Source organism: Triticum aestivum, chromosome 2B (assembly GCF_018294505.1).
Source record: "Triticum aestivum cultivar Chinese Spring chromosome 2B, IWGSC CS RefSeq v2.1, whole genome shotgun sequence".
Classification (NCBI taxonomy): domain Eukaryota; kingdom Viridiplantae; phylum Streptophyta; class Magnoliopsida; order Poales; family Poaceae; genus Triticum; species Triticum aestivum.
Genome location: NC_057798.1, coordinates 748535929 through 748556391, shown reverse-complemented (window position 1 = coordinate 748556391; position 20463 = coordinate 748535929). Strand labels below are relative to the sequence as shown.

Below are 20463 nucleotides of genomic sequence, written 5' to 3'. Positions count from 1 at the left end.
CATGGACTCACATTAGTCACAAAGAACTCATATACTTATTGAAAAAGTTTATTAGCCCTCGAAGCAAAGTACTACTACACATGCCCCTAGGGGGGAGATTGGTAGGAGTTAACCATCGCGCGCCCCGACCTTCACACAAAGATAGACAATCAAGGATAAATTGTGCTCCAACTTCCCGGCATAACGAGAGACTATACGTGCATGCTTCAGGAATCACAAACCTTAACACCAATATTCTTACTAACCACAACCATTTACTAGTACCTCCCACATATTATCATCTCTATAACGCAAAACTATTGCAAGGAATCAAACATATCATATTCAGTTATCCATAAGTTTTACGTAGGTTTTTTATGACTAACCATGCAATTGACCAATTCCAGTTGACTCTCTAAATAGATATAAGTGAAGCATGAGAGTTTAATTCTTTCTACAAAAGAACATGATCTAATAAATATAAGTGAAGCAAAAGAGCATTCTACGAACATCGGTTTTTTATGTGAAGAGAAACAGGCAATCCAAACTTCAAATGATATAAGTGAAGCACATGAAGCATTCTATAAAGCCATACTCAAAAGATATAAGTGAAGAGCAATGAGCATTCTATGAATCAACCATGGACTATCTCATACCAACATGGTGCATAAAAGAAAAATGAAAACTAAATGCAAAAGATGCTCCAAGATTTGCACATATCACATGAACAAAACAAAGACGAAAACATACCGATACTTGTTGAAGAAAGATGGGATGCCTTCTGGGGCATCCCCAAGGTTAGAAGCTTCAGTCTCCTTGAATATTTACTTGGGGTGCCTTGGGATTCCCCAAGCTTTAGCTCTTGCCTCCCCTCCTTCTCCTCATATCGAGACCTCCTCGATCTTTGATAACTTCATCCACACAAAACTCAACAGAAAGCTCAGTAAGATCCATTAGTATAATAAAGCAAATCACTACTCTAAGTACTGTTGCAAACCAATTCATGTTTTGTTTTTTCATTATAGCTATAGTAATATAACTTTTCCATGGCTCATACCACCGATAAAAATCGATAGTTTCATCAAAACAAGCAAAACAATGCATCAAAAACAGAATATGTCTTAAACAGGACAGTCTGTAGTAATCTAAACATCTACCATACTTCTGGTACTTCAAAAATTCTGAAACAATTACGACAAAATAAAAAAATTGTATAGAAATACTGTGCAAAAAGTTTCAGAACCTTTTGATGTTCCAGTAAAAAAATGTAAAATCGCGCGCTACAACCAAAGTTTTTGTTTCTGCACCACACATACCAACAAACAATCTACCCATCCCAAAGGAAAATACAATGGAATTGTACAAGGGGATAATTATTTTTGTGAGAATCTTCATGAAAAATTCTACATTGTTTTCATGAGCATGAACACAAGTGTTCAAGGTCGACCCTCACTTCCGCAATGCATCACCTTTCAATCGCTTCTCTTTTGTGAAAAGTTTTAAGTTCCCCTCTATATATTTTTTGTTTTAAACTTTATAAAAGCACCCAACAGAAAATAAATGACTCTCTAAAACTTCTGGTCTGTCTCCCTGGCAGCGCTTTCTTTAAAGCCATTAAGCTAGGCATAAAGTGCTCAAGTAATGGATCCACCCGGATCCCAAGGTATATCAAAGCCAATTTGAATTAGCAATGATTTGGAATTTAGTAGTGAGCACAAATCAACATATATCAAGCAATGACGAAGTCTAACGCTCTTTCTATGCATCGGCATGTCATACAAGAACAATTCATGCACATCAAGTAAAGGCCAATTCATAGCATAAGTAGTTTCTTGCAATTTTATCGTGTTGGAAACAGAGAGAGGTGGAGATGTAGTTCCTCTCTCATAATAATTGCAAGTAGGAGCAGCAAGCACATGCATATTATATTCATCAAAATTATCACGTGCAACGGTAAAAGGCAACCCATCAATATAATCCTTAATAAGAGCAAACTTCTCCGATATAGTGTAGTTTGGAGAATTCAAAAATATAATAGGACTATCATGTGTGGGTGCAATAGCAACAATTTCATGTTTAACATAAGGAGCAATAGCAAGTTCATCTCCAATAGCATAATTCATATGGGCATCTTGGCCACAAGCATAGCAAGCATCATCAAAAAGGGATATTTCAAACGAATCAACAGGATCATAGCAATTATCATAGCATTCATCCTTCGGTAAGAACAAAGGGAAATTAAAAAATGTATGAGTTGAAGAGTTACTCTCATTAGAAGGTGGGAACCGGTAGCTAATCCACTCTTCCTCCTTTTGTTCTTCACTCTCCTCATCATCTTTTTCATCCAATGAGCTCACAGTTTCATCAATTCCTTCATCCATAGACTCCTACAAAATATTAATCTCTTCTTGGACAACAGAGACTCTCTCAATAAATGCATCAATATCAGAATTGTATTTGTAATTATCATAGCAATATTTAAGGATAGAAAAGATTTCAGGTCTATAAACATCATCATCAAAAGCTTCATACTTTAAAAACAAAGATTCAATTTCATAAGCACCCTTAAAAGCAACAAATTCTTCTATTCATTCCACATCATAGTAATTATATATACCATTGGCAGAAGAAGCCAAGGTTTCATTATCATTAAATTTGCATGAAAAGGGAAGGTGTGGAGCATTCATCCTAGAGCAACAAGTAAAATCATATCTCAAGCATAAATCCCGACCATACCAATGCAACATATAAATTTGATCCCATAACAATTTCCCTTTATGAGTCAAGCGATAATCCCTAAAGTATTCATGTTGATCCAACGTTACTCCCATTACCAAGTTGAATGGGGTTTTCTCAGGATTATCAATGTAGTGCATAATATTATTCACATAACGAGCATCGAGGGTTTTAGGAGGTTCCCCATCTCCATGAGTAGCAAGTATAACTAATTTTTTGGTGTTTCGTGTTCCATATCCATAACTAAAGATAGAGAACAACTTAGAGCAGGAAATAAAAACTACTTAGTGATAAAGCAAACAAGCATGCATGAGAATATTCACCCCACGCTATTGTTCCCCAGCAACGGTGCCAGAAAAAGGTCTTGATAACCCACAAGTATAGGGGATCGTTTGTAGCCTTCTTCGATAAATAAGAGTGTCGAACCCGACGAGGAGCTAAAGGCAGAACAAATATTCCCTCAAGTTCTATCAACCACCGATACAACTCTATGCACACTTGACGTTTGCTTTACCTAAAACAAGTATGAAACTATTTCGCAAGAATAAAACTATGAGTACTTTGCGAGAATAAAATTACGAATAAAATGCAAGGTGGTAAAAGTGGATGGCTTTTGTCAACAAAAAAGTCATTTATCCCTAGGCAATCGATAACAAGTACCGGTAATGATTCTTGCAATTTTATATGAGGGAGAGGCATGAGCAAACATACTTTCTCTACTTGGATCATATGCACTTATGATAGGAACTCTAGCAAACATCCGCAACTACTAAAGATCATTAAGGTCGTGAAACCCAACCGTAGCATTAAGTATCAAGTCCTCTTTACTCCCATACGCCATGACCCACTTATCCGCGTTTAGGCTGCAGTCACCCTCGCAACACTACCAATAAGCAAACTATGAACATATTGCAACACCCTACAACGGGGGCCCCTCACGTTTGCGCGAGATGGAGGGCACCGTAGGACAGAATCATATATAAAATATACAATCATACCAACCAAGATCATGATAAACCCATAGGGCAAAACGGATCTACTCAAACATCATGGGATAACGATAGATAATTGGGAAATAATATATGGAGTTGAGCACCATGTTTAAGTAGAGATTACAGCGGGGAGAAAGGGTGTTACACCGCTGCATAGAGGGGGAGAGAGTTGGTGATGACGGTAGCAAGATTGTTGATGTAGATCGCCATCACGATCCTTGCCCCAGCGGCACTCCGGTGCCACTGGGTTAGAGGGGGAGAGAGACCCCCTCCTTCTTCTTCCTTGGCCTCCCCCATAGACGGGAGGAGGGTTACCCCTTTGTTCCATGGTCTCCATGGAGGTGGAGGGAAAGAGCCCCTCCGAGATTGGATCTTCCTCTCTGTTCTCTTCTGTTTCGCGCTCCCGAGATCTGGCCCTTCACGGTTTCTTATATTCCGGGAGATCCGTAACTCCGATTGCGCTGATCTTTCTACGCGATTCTTTTCTGGATATAAGCTTCCTTGCGCCCGAAGTATAGTTCCAACTAACGTTCAAGGAGGGCCCGATACACCAGGGCGCGCCTGGGCCTGGTGGCGTGCCCTGGTGGGTTGTGGTGGCCTCGGGCCTCCATTTATGTTGGTTCCACCTCCTAAAATTCACAAATATTCCAAAATAATTCTCTGTAGAGTTTCATCACGTTTGGACTTTGTTTGATATGGATTTTCTGCGATACAAAAACATGCAACAAACAAGAACTAGCACTGGGCATTGGATAAGTAAGTTAGTCCAAATAAATCATATAAAAAGTTGCCAAAAGTATGTAAAAGTTGAATAATATTGGCATGAAATAATCAAAAATTATAGATACGACGGAGACGTATCATGTTCGAGAAGAATGAAGACAAAGTGGAGACGTAGAATTTATTTCATTGTTTCTCTTCTCCTTATTGAGTCATAGGACCACCGTACTATTAAGAGGGGCGTAGTGTTTGAAACTTTGATTCTCTGATGATAAACCCAAATCCTATGAAAGTTGCAAGAGAAATCTCTTTGTGTTCTGAGCAAATACTTGCCAGCAAGAGACTGTGATCTTCTTCACTGCGAGAGATTTGTCTCAGACCGAGGAGTTAGCATTACTTGTTCCTCAGGTAATGTTACCATTGCTCTTTAAAATCCGACCATTGAGAACGTGTCAGTTGGCCATTGGCTGGATCATGTGTCCAACATGGTCATTTTCCACCAGGGAAGGCTGCGGCTATAAATAGCCACCCCGCGCCGGCTTTGTCCGGTGGCTACTCCGTTTGACTCTGAGAAGATTGTTGAGCAACCCCCTCTCTGAGTGATTTGAGTTTAAAATCCACTGAGAGAAAACCCCTTGAGCCCAAAAATGATAGTGGTTCAGCATCACTCGAATCTAAGTCCAGTACGCTCTGCCTATTACTCTTGAGAGCTGCAAACTCTCTAGACGGTTAGGTGTCAATTTCTTCAGAAACAAAGAGTGATTGTAGTTCTCGAAGAAGAAGTTTGTAAAGGTTTGGAGATCTCCTCAAGTATCTACCACGAGTGATCGACATTGGTTGACAAACCAATTGTCAAGGAGAATAGGGCGAAGAGACTTTATCTTTCGTATTAAGTCACAACCTCTCCAACCAGATGTAGTCCTTGTGTAGAAGGATGAAATGGTCTACCAAATACCTTGTCGCCATCGAGCATCACTGGTTACATCTGTTCTCCCTCGTTACTTTCGAATGTTTTCAATTATGTGATTTGTCTCGATGCAAGCTCTTAGTTTCCATCCGACGATAGCTTGTCTTCGCTCGCTGTACTCTGTTTTCATTCGCTTTGTTGTTGGGTTCCGAGAGTTTTGAGATTTTTGAAAGAAATTTTAGAACTACCATTCACCCCCGCCCCTCTGGTAGACATACTTTGTTCCTACACCTTCTGTTTCGGTGGATGGGCTCGGTGTTTAGTCCAGTCAAATGTTGCCCAAAGCATGGGTGACCTGTCTCATTAAACACCAGCCACCACAGATCCACGCACTGCACACAACCACAACCTAATTCGTATGAAAGCATAGCCGCACAGGAGACGTTCGGCTCCAATGGTTGCACCGTCGCCTCACTGCTCATCCGTCGTCCAGGCTCGGAGCCGTCCACCGACTGCCACCGTTCACCCACTTCCCCAACCCACAGGCAGTGGCGGAGACAGGGGGACCAGCAGGGGCCCTGGCCCCCCCTAACATCATCTATTTGCTGCATATTTTCTGATGAATAGTGCAAAATTAGTGATGACTTGCTGCTAAATTAATGCTTTGGCCCTCCTCAATCAGTTTTAAGAGCACTTGGCCCCCCTAATAGAATTTTTCTAGCTCCGCCACTGCCCACAGGCACGCCCCTCCACGGCTCCGCCCATGCTCGGCTGGTGGTTGTTCCCCTGGCCACGGTCCCCGCCACTACTCTAGTGTGTCGTTTGCCAACGCGTGCAGTCCCCTGCTTCCGTGCCGTACTGACTGCCTGACCTAGAGGGTAGTGACCTTGGTAATTTTCTTTCATTCATTTCACTTGTACTCAAGGACTGCTTGTACTGTGTTCTAAAATGTGAGTGTGTGTCGGCATATGTATTATGTTGTATATGATGAGTATTGTTGAAGTCAAATTGATGTATTTGGCAATTTCATTTAATGTTGTAGAAATGGAAGATGAAGACATTTTTAGATTTCATTCAAAATGATGCAGAGGGCTTTTGCCTCATCAAAGTGACAAGTTTTTAGATTTATGTCCATGATAATTGTTTCACTTGATGTGTATGTCTTTTCTTGTGAAACTATACTTTCATAATGCATTGAAGGTGTTGGCTCTTCTACCATTGATCAAGTTATAGGAGAAACCGGTGAATGAAGTAATCGATTGCTTTGGTATTTTTGCATCCCTGTATTATTATTTGTACTTCTGTCACGTATTATCTATTTTGTTGGTTCATTGGGCGTTGAGTTTAAATTATTTGAGCAATTGAACTTTATTTTAAATGTTTTCATATGAGGTATTTTTTCAGAAACAGTATGGGTTATTTTTGGGATATTTATAAGGGCTAAAGTTTTTCATGCTGTTGAACGGCCCGGGGTTTGGTTCATTCCTGGATTCGCCACTACTAATGTGGCCCAGGATGGAACCGACTTGGGGGTCCTCGGCCCGGCCAACCAGGCCGGGAACAGACGTGGTGAGAGACCCCTTGGCCGAGACACCATCATGCTGATAGACTACTTCAGCTCAATGAAATCATTAGCACAATGTATTTTTTGGCTATGTGTGCTATCACAGTGCCATTTACTATAATTAGACCATTATGAGAAATCTAGAAGACCGTTTCGCTGGGGAATAAAGGACATCAATAAACAAGGCAAATTCCTTTTCGGGTGGGAACAAGTGCGCCTTCCTAAGAAAGCACGAGGTCTAGGTGTCTTGGATCTTAGAACTCAGAATAAAGCTCTCCGCTAAAAATCTTCAAAAAAGTCAACCATCAGAATAACCCTTAGGTGAATATGATTTGGAATGCATATTCCAACAAATGTACCTTATCCTGCTCTAATTGCAACACTAGATCCTTCTGGTGGAAGAACCTTTGCTCCTTGATGGAAACTTTTAAGGATATGACATCTAATAGCATTCATAAACCACTCAGCTCTCGACTGATCTATGGATGCATGACGCTTTACAATCTATAAACCCGTAGATGTACTTTTTTTGCCACACATAGTTGTATCATTGTACATAAAATGCTAAACTACAAAATGAGGAGAATATCTACAATATGTTTCATCTCTGTCTGTCCATTTGGTAACCCACTGATTTTTGGAGCTATCTAAAACTTTAAACAATTTGACAGCAACAAATACTCGAATTAATCTGAATATGGAGTGGAATTGTGATCTTAGTATCGTGGGCATGCTTATTGATGGGAAACATACATAGTATGGATTGCATCAAAGAAATCCTCATCACATGATGTTGGAGTATATGGAAGCACAAGAATTGCATCTTCATCTTTAGGGAACATATTTCGTTGGTTACGAAGAGAGCAAAACCCAGTCTTAAGGAGGGGATGCAATCTTGGCTAGACAATTTATAAATGTATCATATATATCCATTGTAAACCATATATCTCCATTGTAAATATCTATCAGTAACATACCCCATTTTGTAATTAGAAGTAGTTTAGAATGGGTCTTCCCTACTTTTTTTGCTCAAAAAAAAATTCAGATAAAATGACAACCCCTAGATGTCGCCCATTGCGGAAAAAAGGAGGAGCGCCATGAGGGGTCAGCTCATTTAGTTTTTTTTGTTATATATATTTTTGTTTTCTGTTTAATTTTTAGATATTTTTATTTTCTTTTTATGATTAATTTAAAATATTTTCCCCATTTTTTGAATTGTATTTACCTTTCGGTTTTATCTATCCTTTTCCTTCTTTGGGAATACATCAACATTTTTGAAGTACATCAACATATATCATATATTTTCTACATGCGTGAACACCGCTTTTAAAAACATGAATATTTGTCATGAAATAATTTTTTTTAATGCATGGACATATATTTTCATATGCATGCGAACTTGAAAATATATGATCATTACATTTCAATAATGCAAACATTTATATTTGAGAAATATGAACATTTCCTTATGGAATAATATAAATACTTTCCACTATTTAAAATTTATAAAGTATTTTTTATTTTTGGTTATTTCTTAGACAATTTTGGATAATTTTATATTTGAGATATATCTCCTACATGAAAAACAAGGTAATGACCCGTAGAATAAGTGAGCAGCCCATAGTAAGTTGCGTCAGCGAGTCCAAGAAGATGCACGGGCTTGCACGAGCGTGGTCATCGATCGTGGGTCGTGGCCCAGCCGCCCAACACGCGACGGAGGGTAACGGGCCTTTTCTCTTTTTTTTTGCCTGTGTCTCGGGTTGGTGCACGCGTGCATTTTGTGCGTCCATGATTACGACCGGTCGATGCGTTTTTTGTGGCGTCAGTGTCATATAGGCCACCGCACGTACGGCGCCTGCACCTGCTCTCATTGGGTCCGTGCTGAACCTGCAAGTTCGGCGCCACCCAAGTCAATGCTTGCACGGCAGCAGCTCCTCGAATACTCCCACCAAAAGTTCGGCCGGGACCAAAACCTATCACCAACGACCGGACCTCGTCCATGCGCCAGCACTGTTAAGCCCCACGACGTCACGGCGAGCCGCGCCACCCCGCCTCCGGCGAGGTTCCGCGAGCCCTCGCCGCGGCTGGCCGTTGCACTTGCATCCCGTCTCCGGCTTGAGACGCTGCTCATCCGAATCGACTCAACTGGAAAATAATTCCCTGTTGCCTGATGAATATTCAACGCGGTTTTGTTATGTTCCGTTCCGATGGCTCTCGGCGACGCAGTTGCGTGTCATTACAGATCAACCGCAAGGAGTTCAAACTAATCAACCAACTGCTAATTACCGTCACTGTCTCGGTCGATACACAAGTAGGACCAGACCGGCCGGGCAGCAGGAATTAGACAAAAAAATGCGTGGCCCTCTAGTACAGTTAGCTGCCTGCAGAAGTTTGGACCCATGCATGCAGGCGCCATCCGTCCATGCATCATCGTATCATTCACAGGCCACTTCCAAGCAAAAATCTTAGGTTCATCGATCACAGTTCCAGTAAAACACGAACGAGGCACACATTTACGCCACAGGTACCGGCCCAGCGGTGACTGCGGACGGCGGCCGCGGCGCTCGTCACGCTGCCTGCATCTGCATTCAGCAGGTGCCGCTGTCGGGCGGCTTATACATGTCGCCAGGGCCATAGCAACAGATTAACCACAGAGGTTTTAACCGGCCAACTTACTCAACTGGCCAGCGCCCCGCCAAAGCCATGCATGCACGTACCCTGGGACCTCCTGGGTAACCCAGCTAGCATGCAGGGGGTACGGTACGGTAGGAGCCAAATTATGAAACAACGTTGGGTGATATCGATCGCGCGACATGGTCCAGCCAGACACACGGCGCAGGCGTGGCGACACGCGGCATTGCCCCACGGGCACGGGGCCGGCCTACGCCGCCGTGCAGACAAGCGCGCGGCCAGCGAGCCAGAGATGGGGAGACCCCGGCCCAGCGACGCAGAAGCGGTCTCGGCCATTTGCATGGGTACGTACGCACGTACTCTGCGTGTCTCTTGGCACCACCGGCCGGCCACCGGGCCACGGGTGGCAATGGCATGCCAGCGAGGGGCGGCCCGGAGGAAACGAACGAGACATGCATGCATGCAATGCGCAGAGCCGATGGATGGACCGAGAGCACGTACGTACATAGGTACGCATGGCTAGGGTGGCCACGTACATAGGTAGGGCGGTGGTGGTGGGGTGTGCCGCCGTGCAGGTCGCGGCTCTCACGTCGCCATCCGGGCACTGGCGCCAGATCTGGACCGGCCGGGGGCAGGAAAAGGGAAATAATGCGAGGCGGCTTGCGCTCCTCCCGCTGCCTGGGCGCTGGGCGCGTCGGTGCCCACTTTCCCTTTCGGGAAGGTCGGGCTGGCCGTGAACAGGGCCGCTCTCCTCTCCTCCCTTCCAAAGCTATCATCCATCATCTCCTATAGTAAGCTACGACCTAGCTATAGCTAGCCTAGCTAGGAGTAGTATGCGACTGGTACCGGCTATGGGTGGCTAGCCAAGGTAGGTGCGTCGGTCAGTGAGTAACGTCGCCGATGATGCATGCGTGTATAGTACTCCGGGGTGCCGGCATGCGCCCACCTTTGTGGTTTCCTTTTCCTTCGCCCATGTAGCTTGTCGTAATTGGCCACGCCTATGTCTGCGGTTCCAACCACACCCCAGCGCCCAGAGCCAGTGAATGGCTTTAGGCTTGCTTGCTGGGCAAAAGGAAAAGGGAGTGTCTATTAGTCAGGCACCTAGTGTGGTTATGTATAAGATGATTCATTGGATTAATGATTGGAGTATTTTACAGGGGAGGGAGGATGCAAAAGTGGAGTTACAACAGGGCGCAAAAGTACTGGAGCGAGTCGCCAGTGACATCTTCCAGGCGCGAAGAAGCTGGGCATATTGGATTCTGACGATTGGAGATTGAATCAAATATAGTAGGGATTGTGTTTGTGAGGTCTTGTTTGCTTAGATGTTTTAGGTTGAGACTAGTCTAGTAGAGTTCTTGTGTGCGCTGTTCACATAGGAAAAGCTATTTTCCTTAAAGCCTTGCCTATTTGTCAAAGAGGGCAATGGGGGAAGTCTGGAAACAAGATGTGTGAGGCAGGTGGTTCTAGTTCGTTTTTGGTCTGCGTTTTGGTTGTAATAACAAATTTTTGGTTTCGTTAATGGAATCGAGGGGTACACCTTTTCTTTCACAAAAAAAATAGTCAGGCACCTAAAAAAATTGATTCTGCACTGGTCACTTTTCATCTGGACTGTCAGATCTTCATCCAACAGCCCAAAGCAGACCAGCACTATTCAGCTTCTTCCTCCTCATGCATGCCCTCGGTATGCCCCGCCCCAACCGCCGGCCTCCACCACCCGTGGCATTCGGGCACTATCACACACCCCCCCCCCCCCCCCCCCCCCCCCCCCTCAACCCCTTTGCCGCCTCGGCCAACCTTCTAAGCCCCACACCAGTGGGCAACTCCAGCAACGCCATGCACACCCGCATGTCTAAGATAGATAGCGAGCTTGCTGTTTCCCTGTGAACCTGCACCTCAACATCTCTAAGATAGATAGTGAGACTGCCTTTTCTCCGGCTAGGTCCGGCCTCCCCATCTCGCATGCTCGGGAAGAAGAAAAAGGTGATCGACACAAAGAAAAACAGATACCTGAAAAGTAGCAAAACCGAAAGGGAAACGATCATCGGTTCTCGCACGGCGGATTTCGCCTTTTGTACGGTTCAGTTCAGTTGGCGTGTCGATGCGCGCGCACGTAGGCACGGGCGTGTCGATGCGCGCGCACGTAGGCACGTCCCCCGCGCCTACGCTCTCCTTTCGCGCGCACGCTCGGGCCTACGCGCACGATCAATCGCTTGCTCCACGGGCAGGACAGGAGGGTCGACAGGAATGTACTGCTACGTCAGAGACGAAAACCCTTCGGCGTAGCACCACCGGTAGGCAGGCAGCCAGTGTCGCGTCGATCGAGTGGTGGAAGCATCGATAGTGCTGCACTGCATCCTCCTCTGGCCGTTGCTGTTTCCTTTAGCCAGTCGGCCGGGAAAAGCCGATGGCATCCACAGTGCGCCGCGCATGCCCTCCATGCTATTCCACGATAGTTATATGGGCAGTAGAATTCTTGGCGTGCAGCTCGGTCCTTACACCTATCTATATAGCAGCAGCGCAGCATACTTACACCAGAAAAGCTAGAAGGCCTGTGGAGGTAGGTCATCATCAAGTGCAAGCGTCGACGGACGGACGGACGGACGGTTGCTTCACTTTCACGTCCCTACTAAAAACGATGCGTGCCATAGCCATACAACTCCAACGCAGACACACAGCGTCCTCCTCCTAATCAACCAGGACCCGTCGCTGTCCATCAGAATCAGCACCAGTGCTTCCAGCGCGCGCGCCACAAATATCCACAGGGCAGTCGTCCCCGTGGCGACTGTTAGACCGGCAGGGAATCTAGCTAGCATCTGTCGAGTGTCGACCCCTGCCAAGCTCAGCTAAACGTCGCACGTAGTACGCCCCGACGGCAACCTTTCCGTGGACGACGACGACGCCCCACAAATATCCAGCAGGCACGGCGAGCATCCGTCGACACCTGACGAGCTCAAACGTCGCACGCAGTACACCCGGCGACGGCGACCCTCTCCCTGGCCGGGGATGCCGGGGTCTGGTTGGGTACAGCGGCACATCAACGGTGGTTGGTTGGCCGCGTGATGCCAGCAGAGAAGACGCCGGCGAGGTGATGATGATGGCGACGATGATGATTCGGGCGGGAGGTGCGGGGACAGCGACACGGCGTCGGGGCGGTCCACATTAGCCCATGCCCAAAGCCGCCAGCCGGGTTACACGAATCGGACCGGCTTTGGCGTCCCGTCAGTGGTTCCTGGCCCAGCCCACTTTTCCGCAACCAACGGGCCCCCGTCGCAGGAGTACTACGTACGAGCGAGCGCCCGCCCGGTTGCATGCATCTCCGGGGATGGGCCCCCACCACCCCTCAATCGCTCACTCCACTCCGCGCTTCAATTATTGCAATGCCCGAATTAGAAACAAGGAATCCTCTCCCTCTAGCAAAACGCTACGCACACCACTACATGAGACCTCCTCTTTCGGCGTGCGCGTAGGCCTAGCTAGGCGCCACATTTTAAAGCCTCTCCAAGGGTATAGAAGTGTGAAGGAAATGAGGTTTTCTTCTTTTTTTTTTCACCTGTTTTAATAAACGATGTTTTAAAGTACTAGTATAGTAGTACTAGTATAGTAGTACTAGTTTCAGCGAGGAGGCGCTAAGATGGGCCAAAAAGCACCCGATTTGCTGGGTTGGGCCTTGTATCATGAGCAGTAAAGGCCTAATTGATCAGATTGAAGGGCAGGCTCAAGCCTGTTAAAGCCTGTACAGTAGATTCGACCCTAAACCAAATGAAAATTGGAACAACGTGTCATCCTTTTGCTAGGAGGAATAGATGCAAGTTCTTTACAAGATGCCAGTAAGTACATATTTACGATGTTTACTAGAGTGGGGCGTCAACGAGGTTGTCGAGGGTTTTACAGTAGGGTAGGGGTAACAAAGTCAAGGTTTATGAAAAGAAACCGAAGGCGAATAGGATGTCCATGTATATGTATTTATAGATGTTTCATAGAGGGGCTAGCTAGTGTGTTGTCGACCACCGGGGCGGTGCACGGAGCAAATTTCCGGAACCAATCTGGTCATGAAGTGAGTGATGCAACATGAGACCAAACAAAATGAGCTGTGATGTGGACACCCCAAGTCATCGCTCTTGGCCAAGAACCAAAAGCGCCAAAAGATACTCCACCCCACATACACACACACACACACACACACACTTGAGTTGAAACTTCCGAGTGAAAAGCTAGTAAGTAGCTAGGACCAATCTCTCTCGTCTTCTTGGGAACTCCGCATTTACATGACTGCCATCCGTCCTCTCAAATCCATCTCGCTCGCCCAATCAATCAAAGGAAATAAAAACAAGAAACTGAAAAAAGAAATCAAGTTTCAGTTCAGCTCAGTTCAGTTCAGTTCAGCTCAGCTCAGTTCTGCTGGTAATAATGGTTGATGTTCCTCCGTGATTTCGCCTGGTTCGGTGGAACACACACACACCTGTCGATCGACCTTCGCCATGGATGGATCATGGATGGATGGACGCGCGCGCTGGCTGCTCTCGACGGATGGTCTCCGGGTACCTAGGTGGGGCGGGCCAGCGAGTGGAACCCGTTCTTCTGGAGCCAGCTCTGCGCCTGCGTGGCGATGTAGGGTGGGAATCGTGATGATGCTGCGGCTGCTGCTGCGGCGGCGGCAGCGTTGTTCGGCGGCGGCCCCGCCTGGTGGTGCGGCGGCGGCTGGGGCGGCTGCCAGCTCGTGCCGGGGACGACGTTGCCCCAGCCATGCAGCCTCTGCTGCTGCTGCTGCTGCTGCTGCGGAGGCGGCGGCGGCTGGTATTGGTGGTGCGGAGGCAGGGGCCAGTGCCCGCCCCCGCCGCCGGCGCCGACCGTCAGCGACGGGCCTCCCGCTGTCCCCGGATCACCGTTGCCCATGAACTGCACGGTTTGCACCAAACAATCACTGTCAGTTCGCGCCTACCAAGAGCAGATGGAAAAATTCTTCCAACTTTGAATGGGAAAAAGTGCCCACTTGGTGATGCCTGGGACTGAAGGGCATGTGGGAGGCTTGCAGGAGCGGAGGGGGCATCTGGTGATGCGTGAAGCTCTGGTCGAACTGCATAGTAAATTAACCCACTTTCAGCTTTCCAACGCCCGATTATACTATGAAGTTGCTGCTGTTGCAGAGGGTCAAAGTTGCGGCGGCGCGTACCTTGGCCTTGGTGCTCCGCGCCGCCGCCGTCTGCCAGTCGAGCTCGAAGGCCATGGGGACGCGCTGGTCGGGCCCGGCCGCGCCGTCGTCGTCGCCGCCGTCGAGGCTGCCCCTCTTGTTGGACCCCGCGGAGCTCCCCAGCGACAAGTCCAGGTTCTGCTCGGCGTCGCCGGCCGAAGCTGTCGAGCATTGTGCACACACCCAAGAAGATCAGCGAACGAATGAACAGGAAGACACGCACGCCGCATAATCAATCTCAATCCTACGGTTGCCAAATCAAACCACGGAGGATGAACAGTGCAGGATTAAGGACTAGTACTACTGACCCGTGGGCTCGAACTCCTCGGCGTAAGTGCTGGGATCGAAGTTTGTCACCGCGTCCTTGCCGTTGCACTTGATGGCCGCGCGGTCGTACGACCTGCCCGACAGCGCCCAGAGAGAGACACACGACACGAGACACATCAATCAGTTCGCCGCCCAGCACCAGAGGAGCGAAGCTAAAGCTATGCGGTGCAGTGCACGGCCCAATAATTTTGAGTTCGTTTCTACTACCTGGCGGCTTCCTCCTCGGTATCGAACAGCCCCAAGTAGACGTACCTGCGTTGCACACAGGTCTCATTAGTGCCACTGCCATGCCGTGCCGGCAGAGAGATGCTGCCACTTTGAGTGCGACGACAGGGGCTAGCGGACGGGCGCAGGGGAATTCAGGCCATGGATTGGAGGAGGGAGGGTGATGGTGGTGGAGGAGGAGTACATACTTCTTGCCGAGGAACTGGCCCATCCGCGCCTCCCACCTGCCGCACTTGTGGAGCGTGACGCCCCGGTACTTGGAGCTGCCCCGGGGGAACCCCGTGCTCTGCCGCCGGAGCACGTGGACGAACTCCTCCTTGGTCAGGTTGCCCATCTGCAAAGCCAAGCACCGGTTACGATTAGATTCTGCAAACAGGAAGCACTAAACCAGTAGTGTTGATCGGGTGTGTGGCTCACCTGCTTGATGTCGTCGTAATCCTCCAGGCTGAAGTTGATGTCGGCCTCCATGCCGCGGAACTTGATCGCCGCCCGATCGTACGCCCTGCGCCCGCGAACAAATGATAAAGAAATCAGGAAAGAACAGAGCTTGATTGGTACCAGTGTATCAAATCTGTTGGCATGAAATCTTTATCGTACCGAGCCGCCGCATGAGCAGTGTCGAATCCTCCTGCAATTCGCGAGCGACGAGCCGAGCAAAGCCAGTGTGAGGAACTGGGAACGGAAAAACGCCGGCCGGCCGCCAATTGGCGACCGATCCGGATGTATGGACATGTTGGAGATGGAGGAAACTTACCCAGATAGACCTGCTTGCCGCAATCCCTGCATTGCGCAAAAGAATGGGGGGAGAGCGTGAGAAGCGTGAGAGGAGAAGATAAGAGAAGAGGAGAGGGGAGAAGAGAGAGAAACACGGAAGGAAGGAAGGAAGGAAGGAGAATAAGTTTGATGAGATGGACGTTGCTATGAAAGGCAAAAGGAGCAGAGGCATGGAATGCCCAAAACAAGACGAATCCAATACCAAACCCATCTTCTTTTCTCTTCTCTTCTTTTGCTGCTGCTGCGGCGCTCTTTCACCTTCTCCTTCCTTAAGCTCTCAAGAAAGGAAAGGGAAGGAAAGAAGCGGCGGCGGGAACTTACCATATGTGCGACTCCCACCGGCCCGTCCGGCGGTAGAAGGTGACGCCGCGGTACTGCGAGCTGCGCGACCGCGGCCCGCGCCGGCTCTTCTTGGCCGCCGCCGACGCCGCGGGGCCTCCGCCTCCTCCTCCTCCTCCTCCTGCGGCGGCCGCGGCAGCTGCGGCCACGGCGGGCGCGGGAGCGCCGGCCAGGCGGAGCCACGCCGCGCGGCCGTTCCCGGCGGCGCCCTCGCCCGGGGCGGCCGGGGGGAAGAACTGGCGCGTGACGACGGCCTCGGCGGAGTCGTCCTCGCCGTCGTCGGGTATCTCCACCACCGCGGCGGCCGAGGAGGATGAGGCGCCGGAGTCGTCGACGGAGGGGGACAGCGGCGCGTGTGCCGCCTCGGCGGCCGGCGAGTCATTGAGATCCCACATGCCGGCCGTCTTCCCTTCCTCCCTGCTTGCTGTCCGACGTTTCGGTCCACCCCTACGCCTCCCTCTGCCCTGCTCTGCTCCGCTCTCGTTGGCTGGGCTGAAGATAACAAGAAAGCAGGGGAGAGGGAGGGGGAGAGGAGAGAGAGGGAGAGGGAGGGGGGAGCGAGAAAAAGGCAGCAGCGGGTTGCCTTGTTGGGGTATGCAAGGACTTTCTCTTTTGCTCGCCCCTTTGAAAAGCCCCTCCTCCTAACCTAGGAGCGCAGAGGAGGAGGGAAAAAGGCCGTGCTCGTGGTGGATGGGGACGGAGATGGAGATGGGGATGGAGTGGTGGAAGAGCAAAGGCTTCTGCTGCCGCACCAACATAGCTCACTCTCCGGCGGAGGGAAGGAGGGAGGGAGGGAGCGAGGGGCGAAAGGGGAGCAGAGGAGAGCAGAGCATTGGCGTGTCCGTGGATGGCGGAGCGCGGTTATAATAACAAAGGGGAAGAGCACGAGGCAGTAAACCTTTTTTTTTTGAGCGGGAGCACGAGGCAGTAAATAAAGCACATGTTATTACAACCTGGCCAACTGGGCCGGGCCTCGCCTGGCGGCCCATTAGGGCGCGTACTCGGCACGTGGCTAGACGGGCCGTGCCGGCGCGTGCCACACCTGGGGCCGTGTGACTGTGCCGTGAGGCCAGGTCTGCGTGCCGGCACGGCACGGTCCGTTTATTTTTACGATTCATAAAATATGGTTTATATTTTTCGGTCTATCTTTTATATAGGCATAGGAACAACCCAAGAAATAACTCATACGGTCGAAAAGCACGTGGCCCATTACAGCTAAATCCGCCACGGGCCGGACCGTTTAATACATGTGTTGTGTCTGGGTCTGGGAAAGGCTTGCACGACGAAACGAATCTTAGCTGTAGGATACTTTGAGCAACTGAGCTAAAACTGTCGGCCCGGTGGGAACCAGGGTACCACGGGTAACCTGCTTACGACCAGGAAGGGCCCCTTAGCCCAGCTAAGGAGGGTGGCCCACTAGCAGGCGCCGCGAAGCCAGCGGCCTCGCGAGGGCCACACCCCGCGAGGGGCTTCTTCTACGAAGGACTTCACCGAAATTACTATCGCGACGAGCTGCCTCGTGAGGCCTCCCTCGCGAGGCGCCTCTCACTCGAGGCCTCCCGAGGAGCCATGTCGCCCATCACATGGGTGACGTCGCCTAGGCAGGTGCCAGCCTGCGGGGACATGACAATTTTCCCTTTGGTGCTAAGGGAGCAGTTGTGCCTACCTGCCCCCAAAGCAAGTCCCAAAGGTTTCTCCTTTGGTGATAGAAGACCAAGACAGTGGCGCGGCAGGACGGAGGTCATTGTGGAGCCCCTAGCGCGTCATTGTGATAGATTGATAGATGCAAATAACGACAAATAAAACTCAGCGAGGTATTTTTGGGTTTTTGATAATATAGATATGAAAATAAAAGAAAAGGCAAATAACAATGCATATATGCAAATATATGATGGAAAATAGACCCAGGGGCCGTAGATTTCACTAGTGGCTCCTCTCAAGAAATAACACACGGTGGGTAAACAAATTACTGTTGCGCAATTGACAGAACATCGAATAATTATGAAGTATCCAGGCAATTATCATTATATAGGCATCACGTCCAAGATTAGCAGACCGACTCCTTCCTGCATCTACTACTATTACTCCACACATCGACCGCTATCCAACATGTATCTAGTGTATTAACTTCATGGAAAAACAGAGTAATGCAATAAGAATGATGACATGATGTAGACAAGATCTATTCATGTAGGAATAGACCCCATCTTGTTATCCTCAATGGCAATGATCAATACGTGTCTTGCTGCCCCTTCTGTCACTGGGAAAGAACATCGCACGACCGAACCCATCACAAAGCACCTCTTCCCATTGCAAGAAAAATTGATCTAGTTGGCCTAACTAAACCAAATATTCGAAGAGGAAATACGAGACTATAAGTAATCATGCATATAAGAGATCAAAATAACTCAAATAACTTTCATAGATAAACATATCTGATCAAAAACTCAAAGTTCATAGGATCCAAATAAACACGCCGCAAAAAGAGTTACATCAAATAGATCTCCAAGAGACCATTGTATCGAGAATCAAAAGGAGAGAGGAAGCCATCTAGCTACTGCCTACGGACCCGTAGGTCTACAATGAAGTACTCACGCATCTTTGGATAGGCACCAATGAGGATGATGAACCCCTCTGTGATGATGTCTAGATTGGATCTGGTGGTTCTGGAACTTGCGGCGGCTGAAATTGTGTTTCGTCGACTCCCCTAGGGTTTTTGGATTTTGGGGGTATTTATAGAGCAAAGAGGCGGTGCGGGAGGCGGTCGAGGTGGGCACAACCCACCAGGGCGTGTGCCTGACCCCCCAGGCGCGCCCAGGTGGGTTGTGCTACCCTCGGAGCCCCCTCTGGTACTTCTTTGGCCCAACAGGTGTCTTATGGTCCAGAAAAATTCTCCAAAAAGTTTTCTGCGTTTGGACTCCATTTGGTACTGATATTCTGCAAAGTAAAAACAAGCAAAAAACACCAACTGGAACTGGGCACTATGTCAATAGGTTAGTACCAAAAAATGATATAAAGTTGCTATAAAATGATTGTAAAACATTCAAGAATAATAATATAACAGCATGGAACAGTAAAAAATTATAGATACATTGGAGACATATCAGCATCCTCAAGCTTAATTCCTGCTGGTCCTCGAGTAGGTAAATGATAAAAATATAATTTTTGATTGGAATGTTGTCTATCATGTTCATCACATTCTTTTCTTTTGTAGCATGGACATATGGAATTTTATATGGTTCAAAGCAATAGTCTCGTTTTGACATGAAGATTTCAATACTAAAGCATATCAACAAGCAACCATGTCTTTCAAAATATCAACACTAAAGCAAGTTATCCCTAGCCCATGATGCTCAATCATTGATCCATTCATGAAACTAACTCGCATATTAGCTACATCCAATGCTCAAGTATGATCATATTGCCCCTTAGTTGGTGCTTTATAAGAGAAGATGGAGACTCAAAATAAAAATAAAAGCATAAAGTAAATAGAAAGGCCATTCGCAGAGGGAAGTAGGGATTTTTACAGGTGCCAGAGCTTAAAGCGAAAAAAGCGAGAAAAACATTTTGAGAGGCATACTTTTCCCGCCAACGAAAATGATCAATTAATTCCCAACACTTTCCATGCTAGATATATCAATAGGTGGTTCCCAAATAGAAAATAAAGTTTATTCCTTTTTCCACTATTCTTTCACAATCCATGGCTAGCCGTATCCATGGGTGCCCTCCATACAACCACTTTCCAAGGAATTTATCATTTGACAACATAAAGTAAATTTCATTTTCATTTCGGGACTGGGCATCCCTAATAACTTCGTACTCTCGTGCAATGACAAGTGAATAAACACTCATCTTTAGAATAACACATCTAGCATGGAAAATATTGGCCACCCCCTGCCGCTTCATGAGCGGTACAAGCACACAAAAAGGAAATTATTTTGAAAATTTACAGATGGGATATATAAATTTGCTTAGAATGGCACGGAAATACCGCATATAGGTAGGTATTGTGGAGTCATGTGGCAAAACTAGGTTTAAGGATTTTGGATGCACAAGTAGTATTTCTACTTAGTACAAGTGG

At 47.8% G+C, this 20463-nt stretch overlaps 1 protein-coding gene across 2 annotated transcripts; it reads right to left on the bottom strand.

Moving 5' to 3' along the window:
- Positions 1-13591: 13591 nt before the first annotated feature.
- LOC123047120 (APETALA2-like protein 5) lies at positions 13592-17213 on the bottom strand. 2 transcript variants are annotated; one of them, XM_044470612.1, is made up of 10 exons: positions 16365-17210; positions 16024-16049; positions 15867-15897; positions 15687-15771; positions 15458-15603; positions 15252-15296; positions 15026-15117; positions 14700-14878; positions 14520-14603; positions 13592-14425 (listed from the first exon to the last, which is right to left on the bottom strand). In XM_044470612.1, exons 1-10 carry the CDS (start codon positions 16775-16777, stop codon positions 14072-14074), a joined length of 1455 nt encoding a protein of 484 aa, XP_044326547.1. In that variant the 5' UTR covers positions 16778-17210; the 3' UTR covers positions 13592-14071. The 2 variants fall into 2 exon arrangements, with proteins under 2 accessions (XP_044326547.1, XP_044326545.1); XM_044470610.1 differs by having other exon boundaries at positions 15867-16049; positions 16365-17213.
- Positions 17214-20463: the final 3250 nt, after the last annotated feature.

Excerpts from the sequence above, each read along its gene's own strand:
- LOC123047120 (XM_044470610.1), bottom strand. The coding sequence starts at position 16,777 with ATGTGGGATCTCAATGACTCGCCGGCCGCCGAGGCGGCACACGCGCCG. Across the intron at positions 15,118-15,251 it reads ACCGAGGAGGAAGCCGCCAG|GTCGTACGACCGCGCGGCCA; the intron begins GTAGTAGAAACG and ends GCTGTCGGGCAG. Across the intron at positions 14,879-15,025 it reads CGAGGAGTTCGAGCCCACGG|CTTCGGCCGGCGACGCCGAG; the intron begins GTCAGTAGTACT and ends AATGCTCGACAG.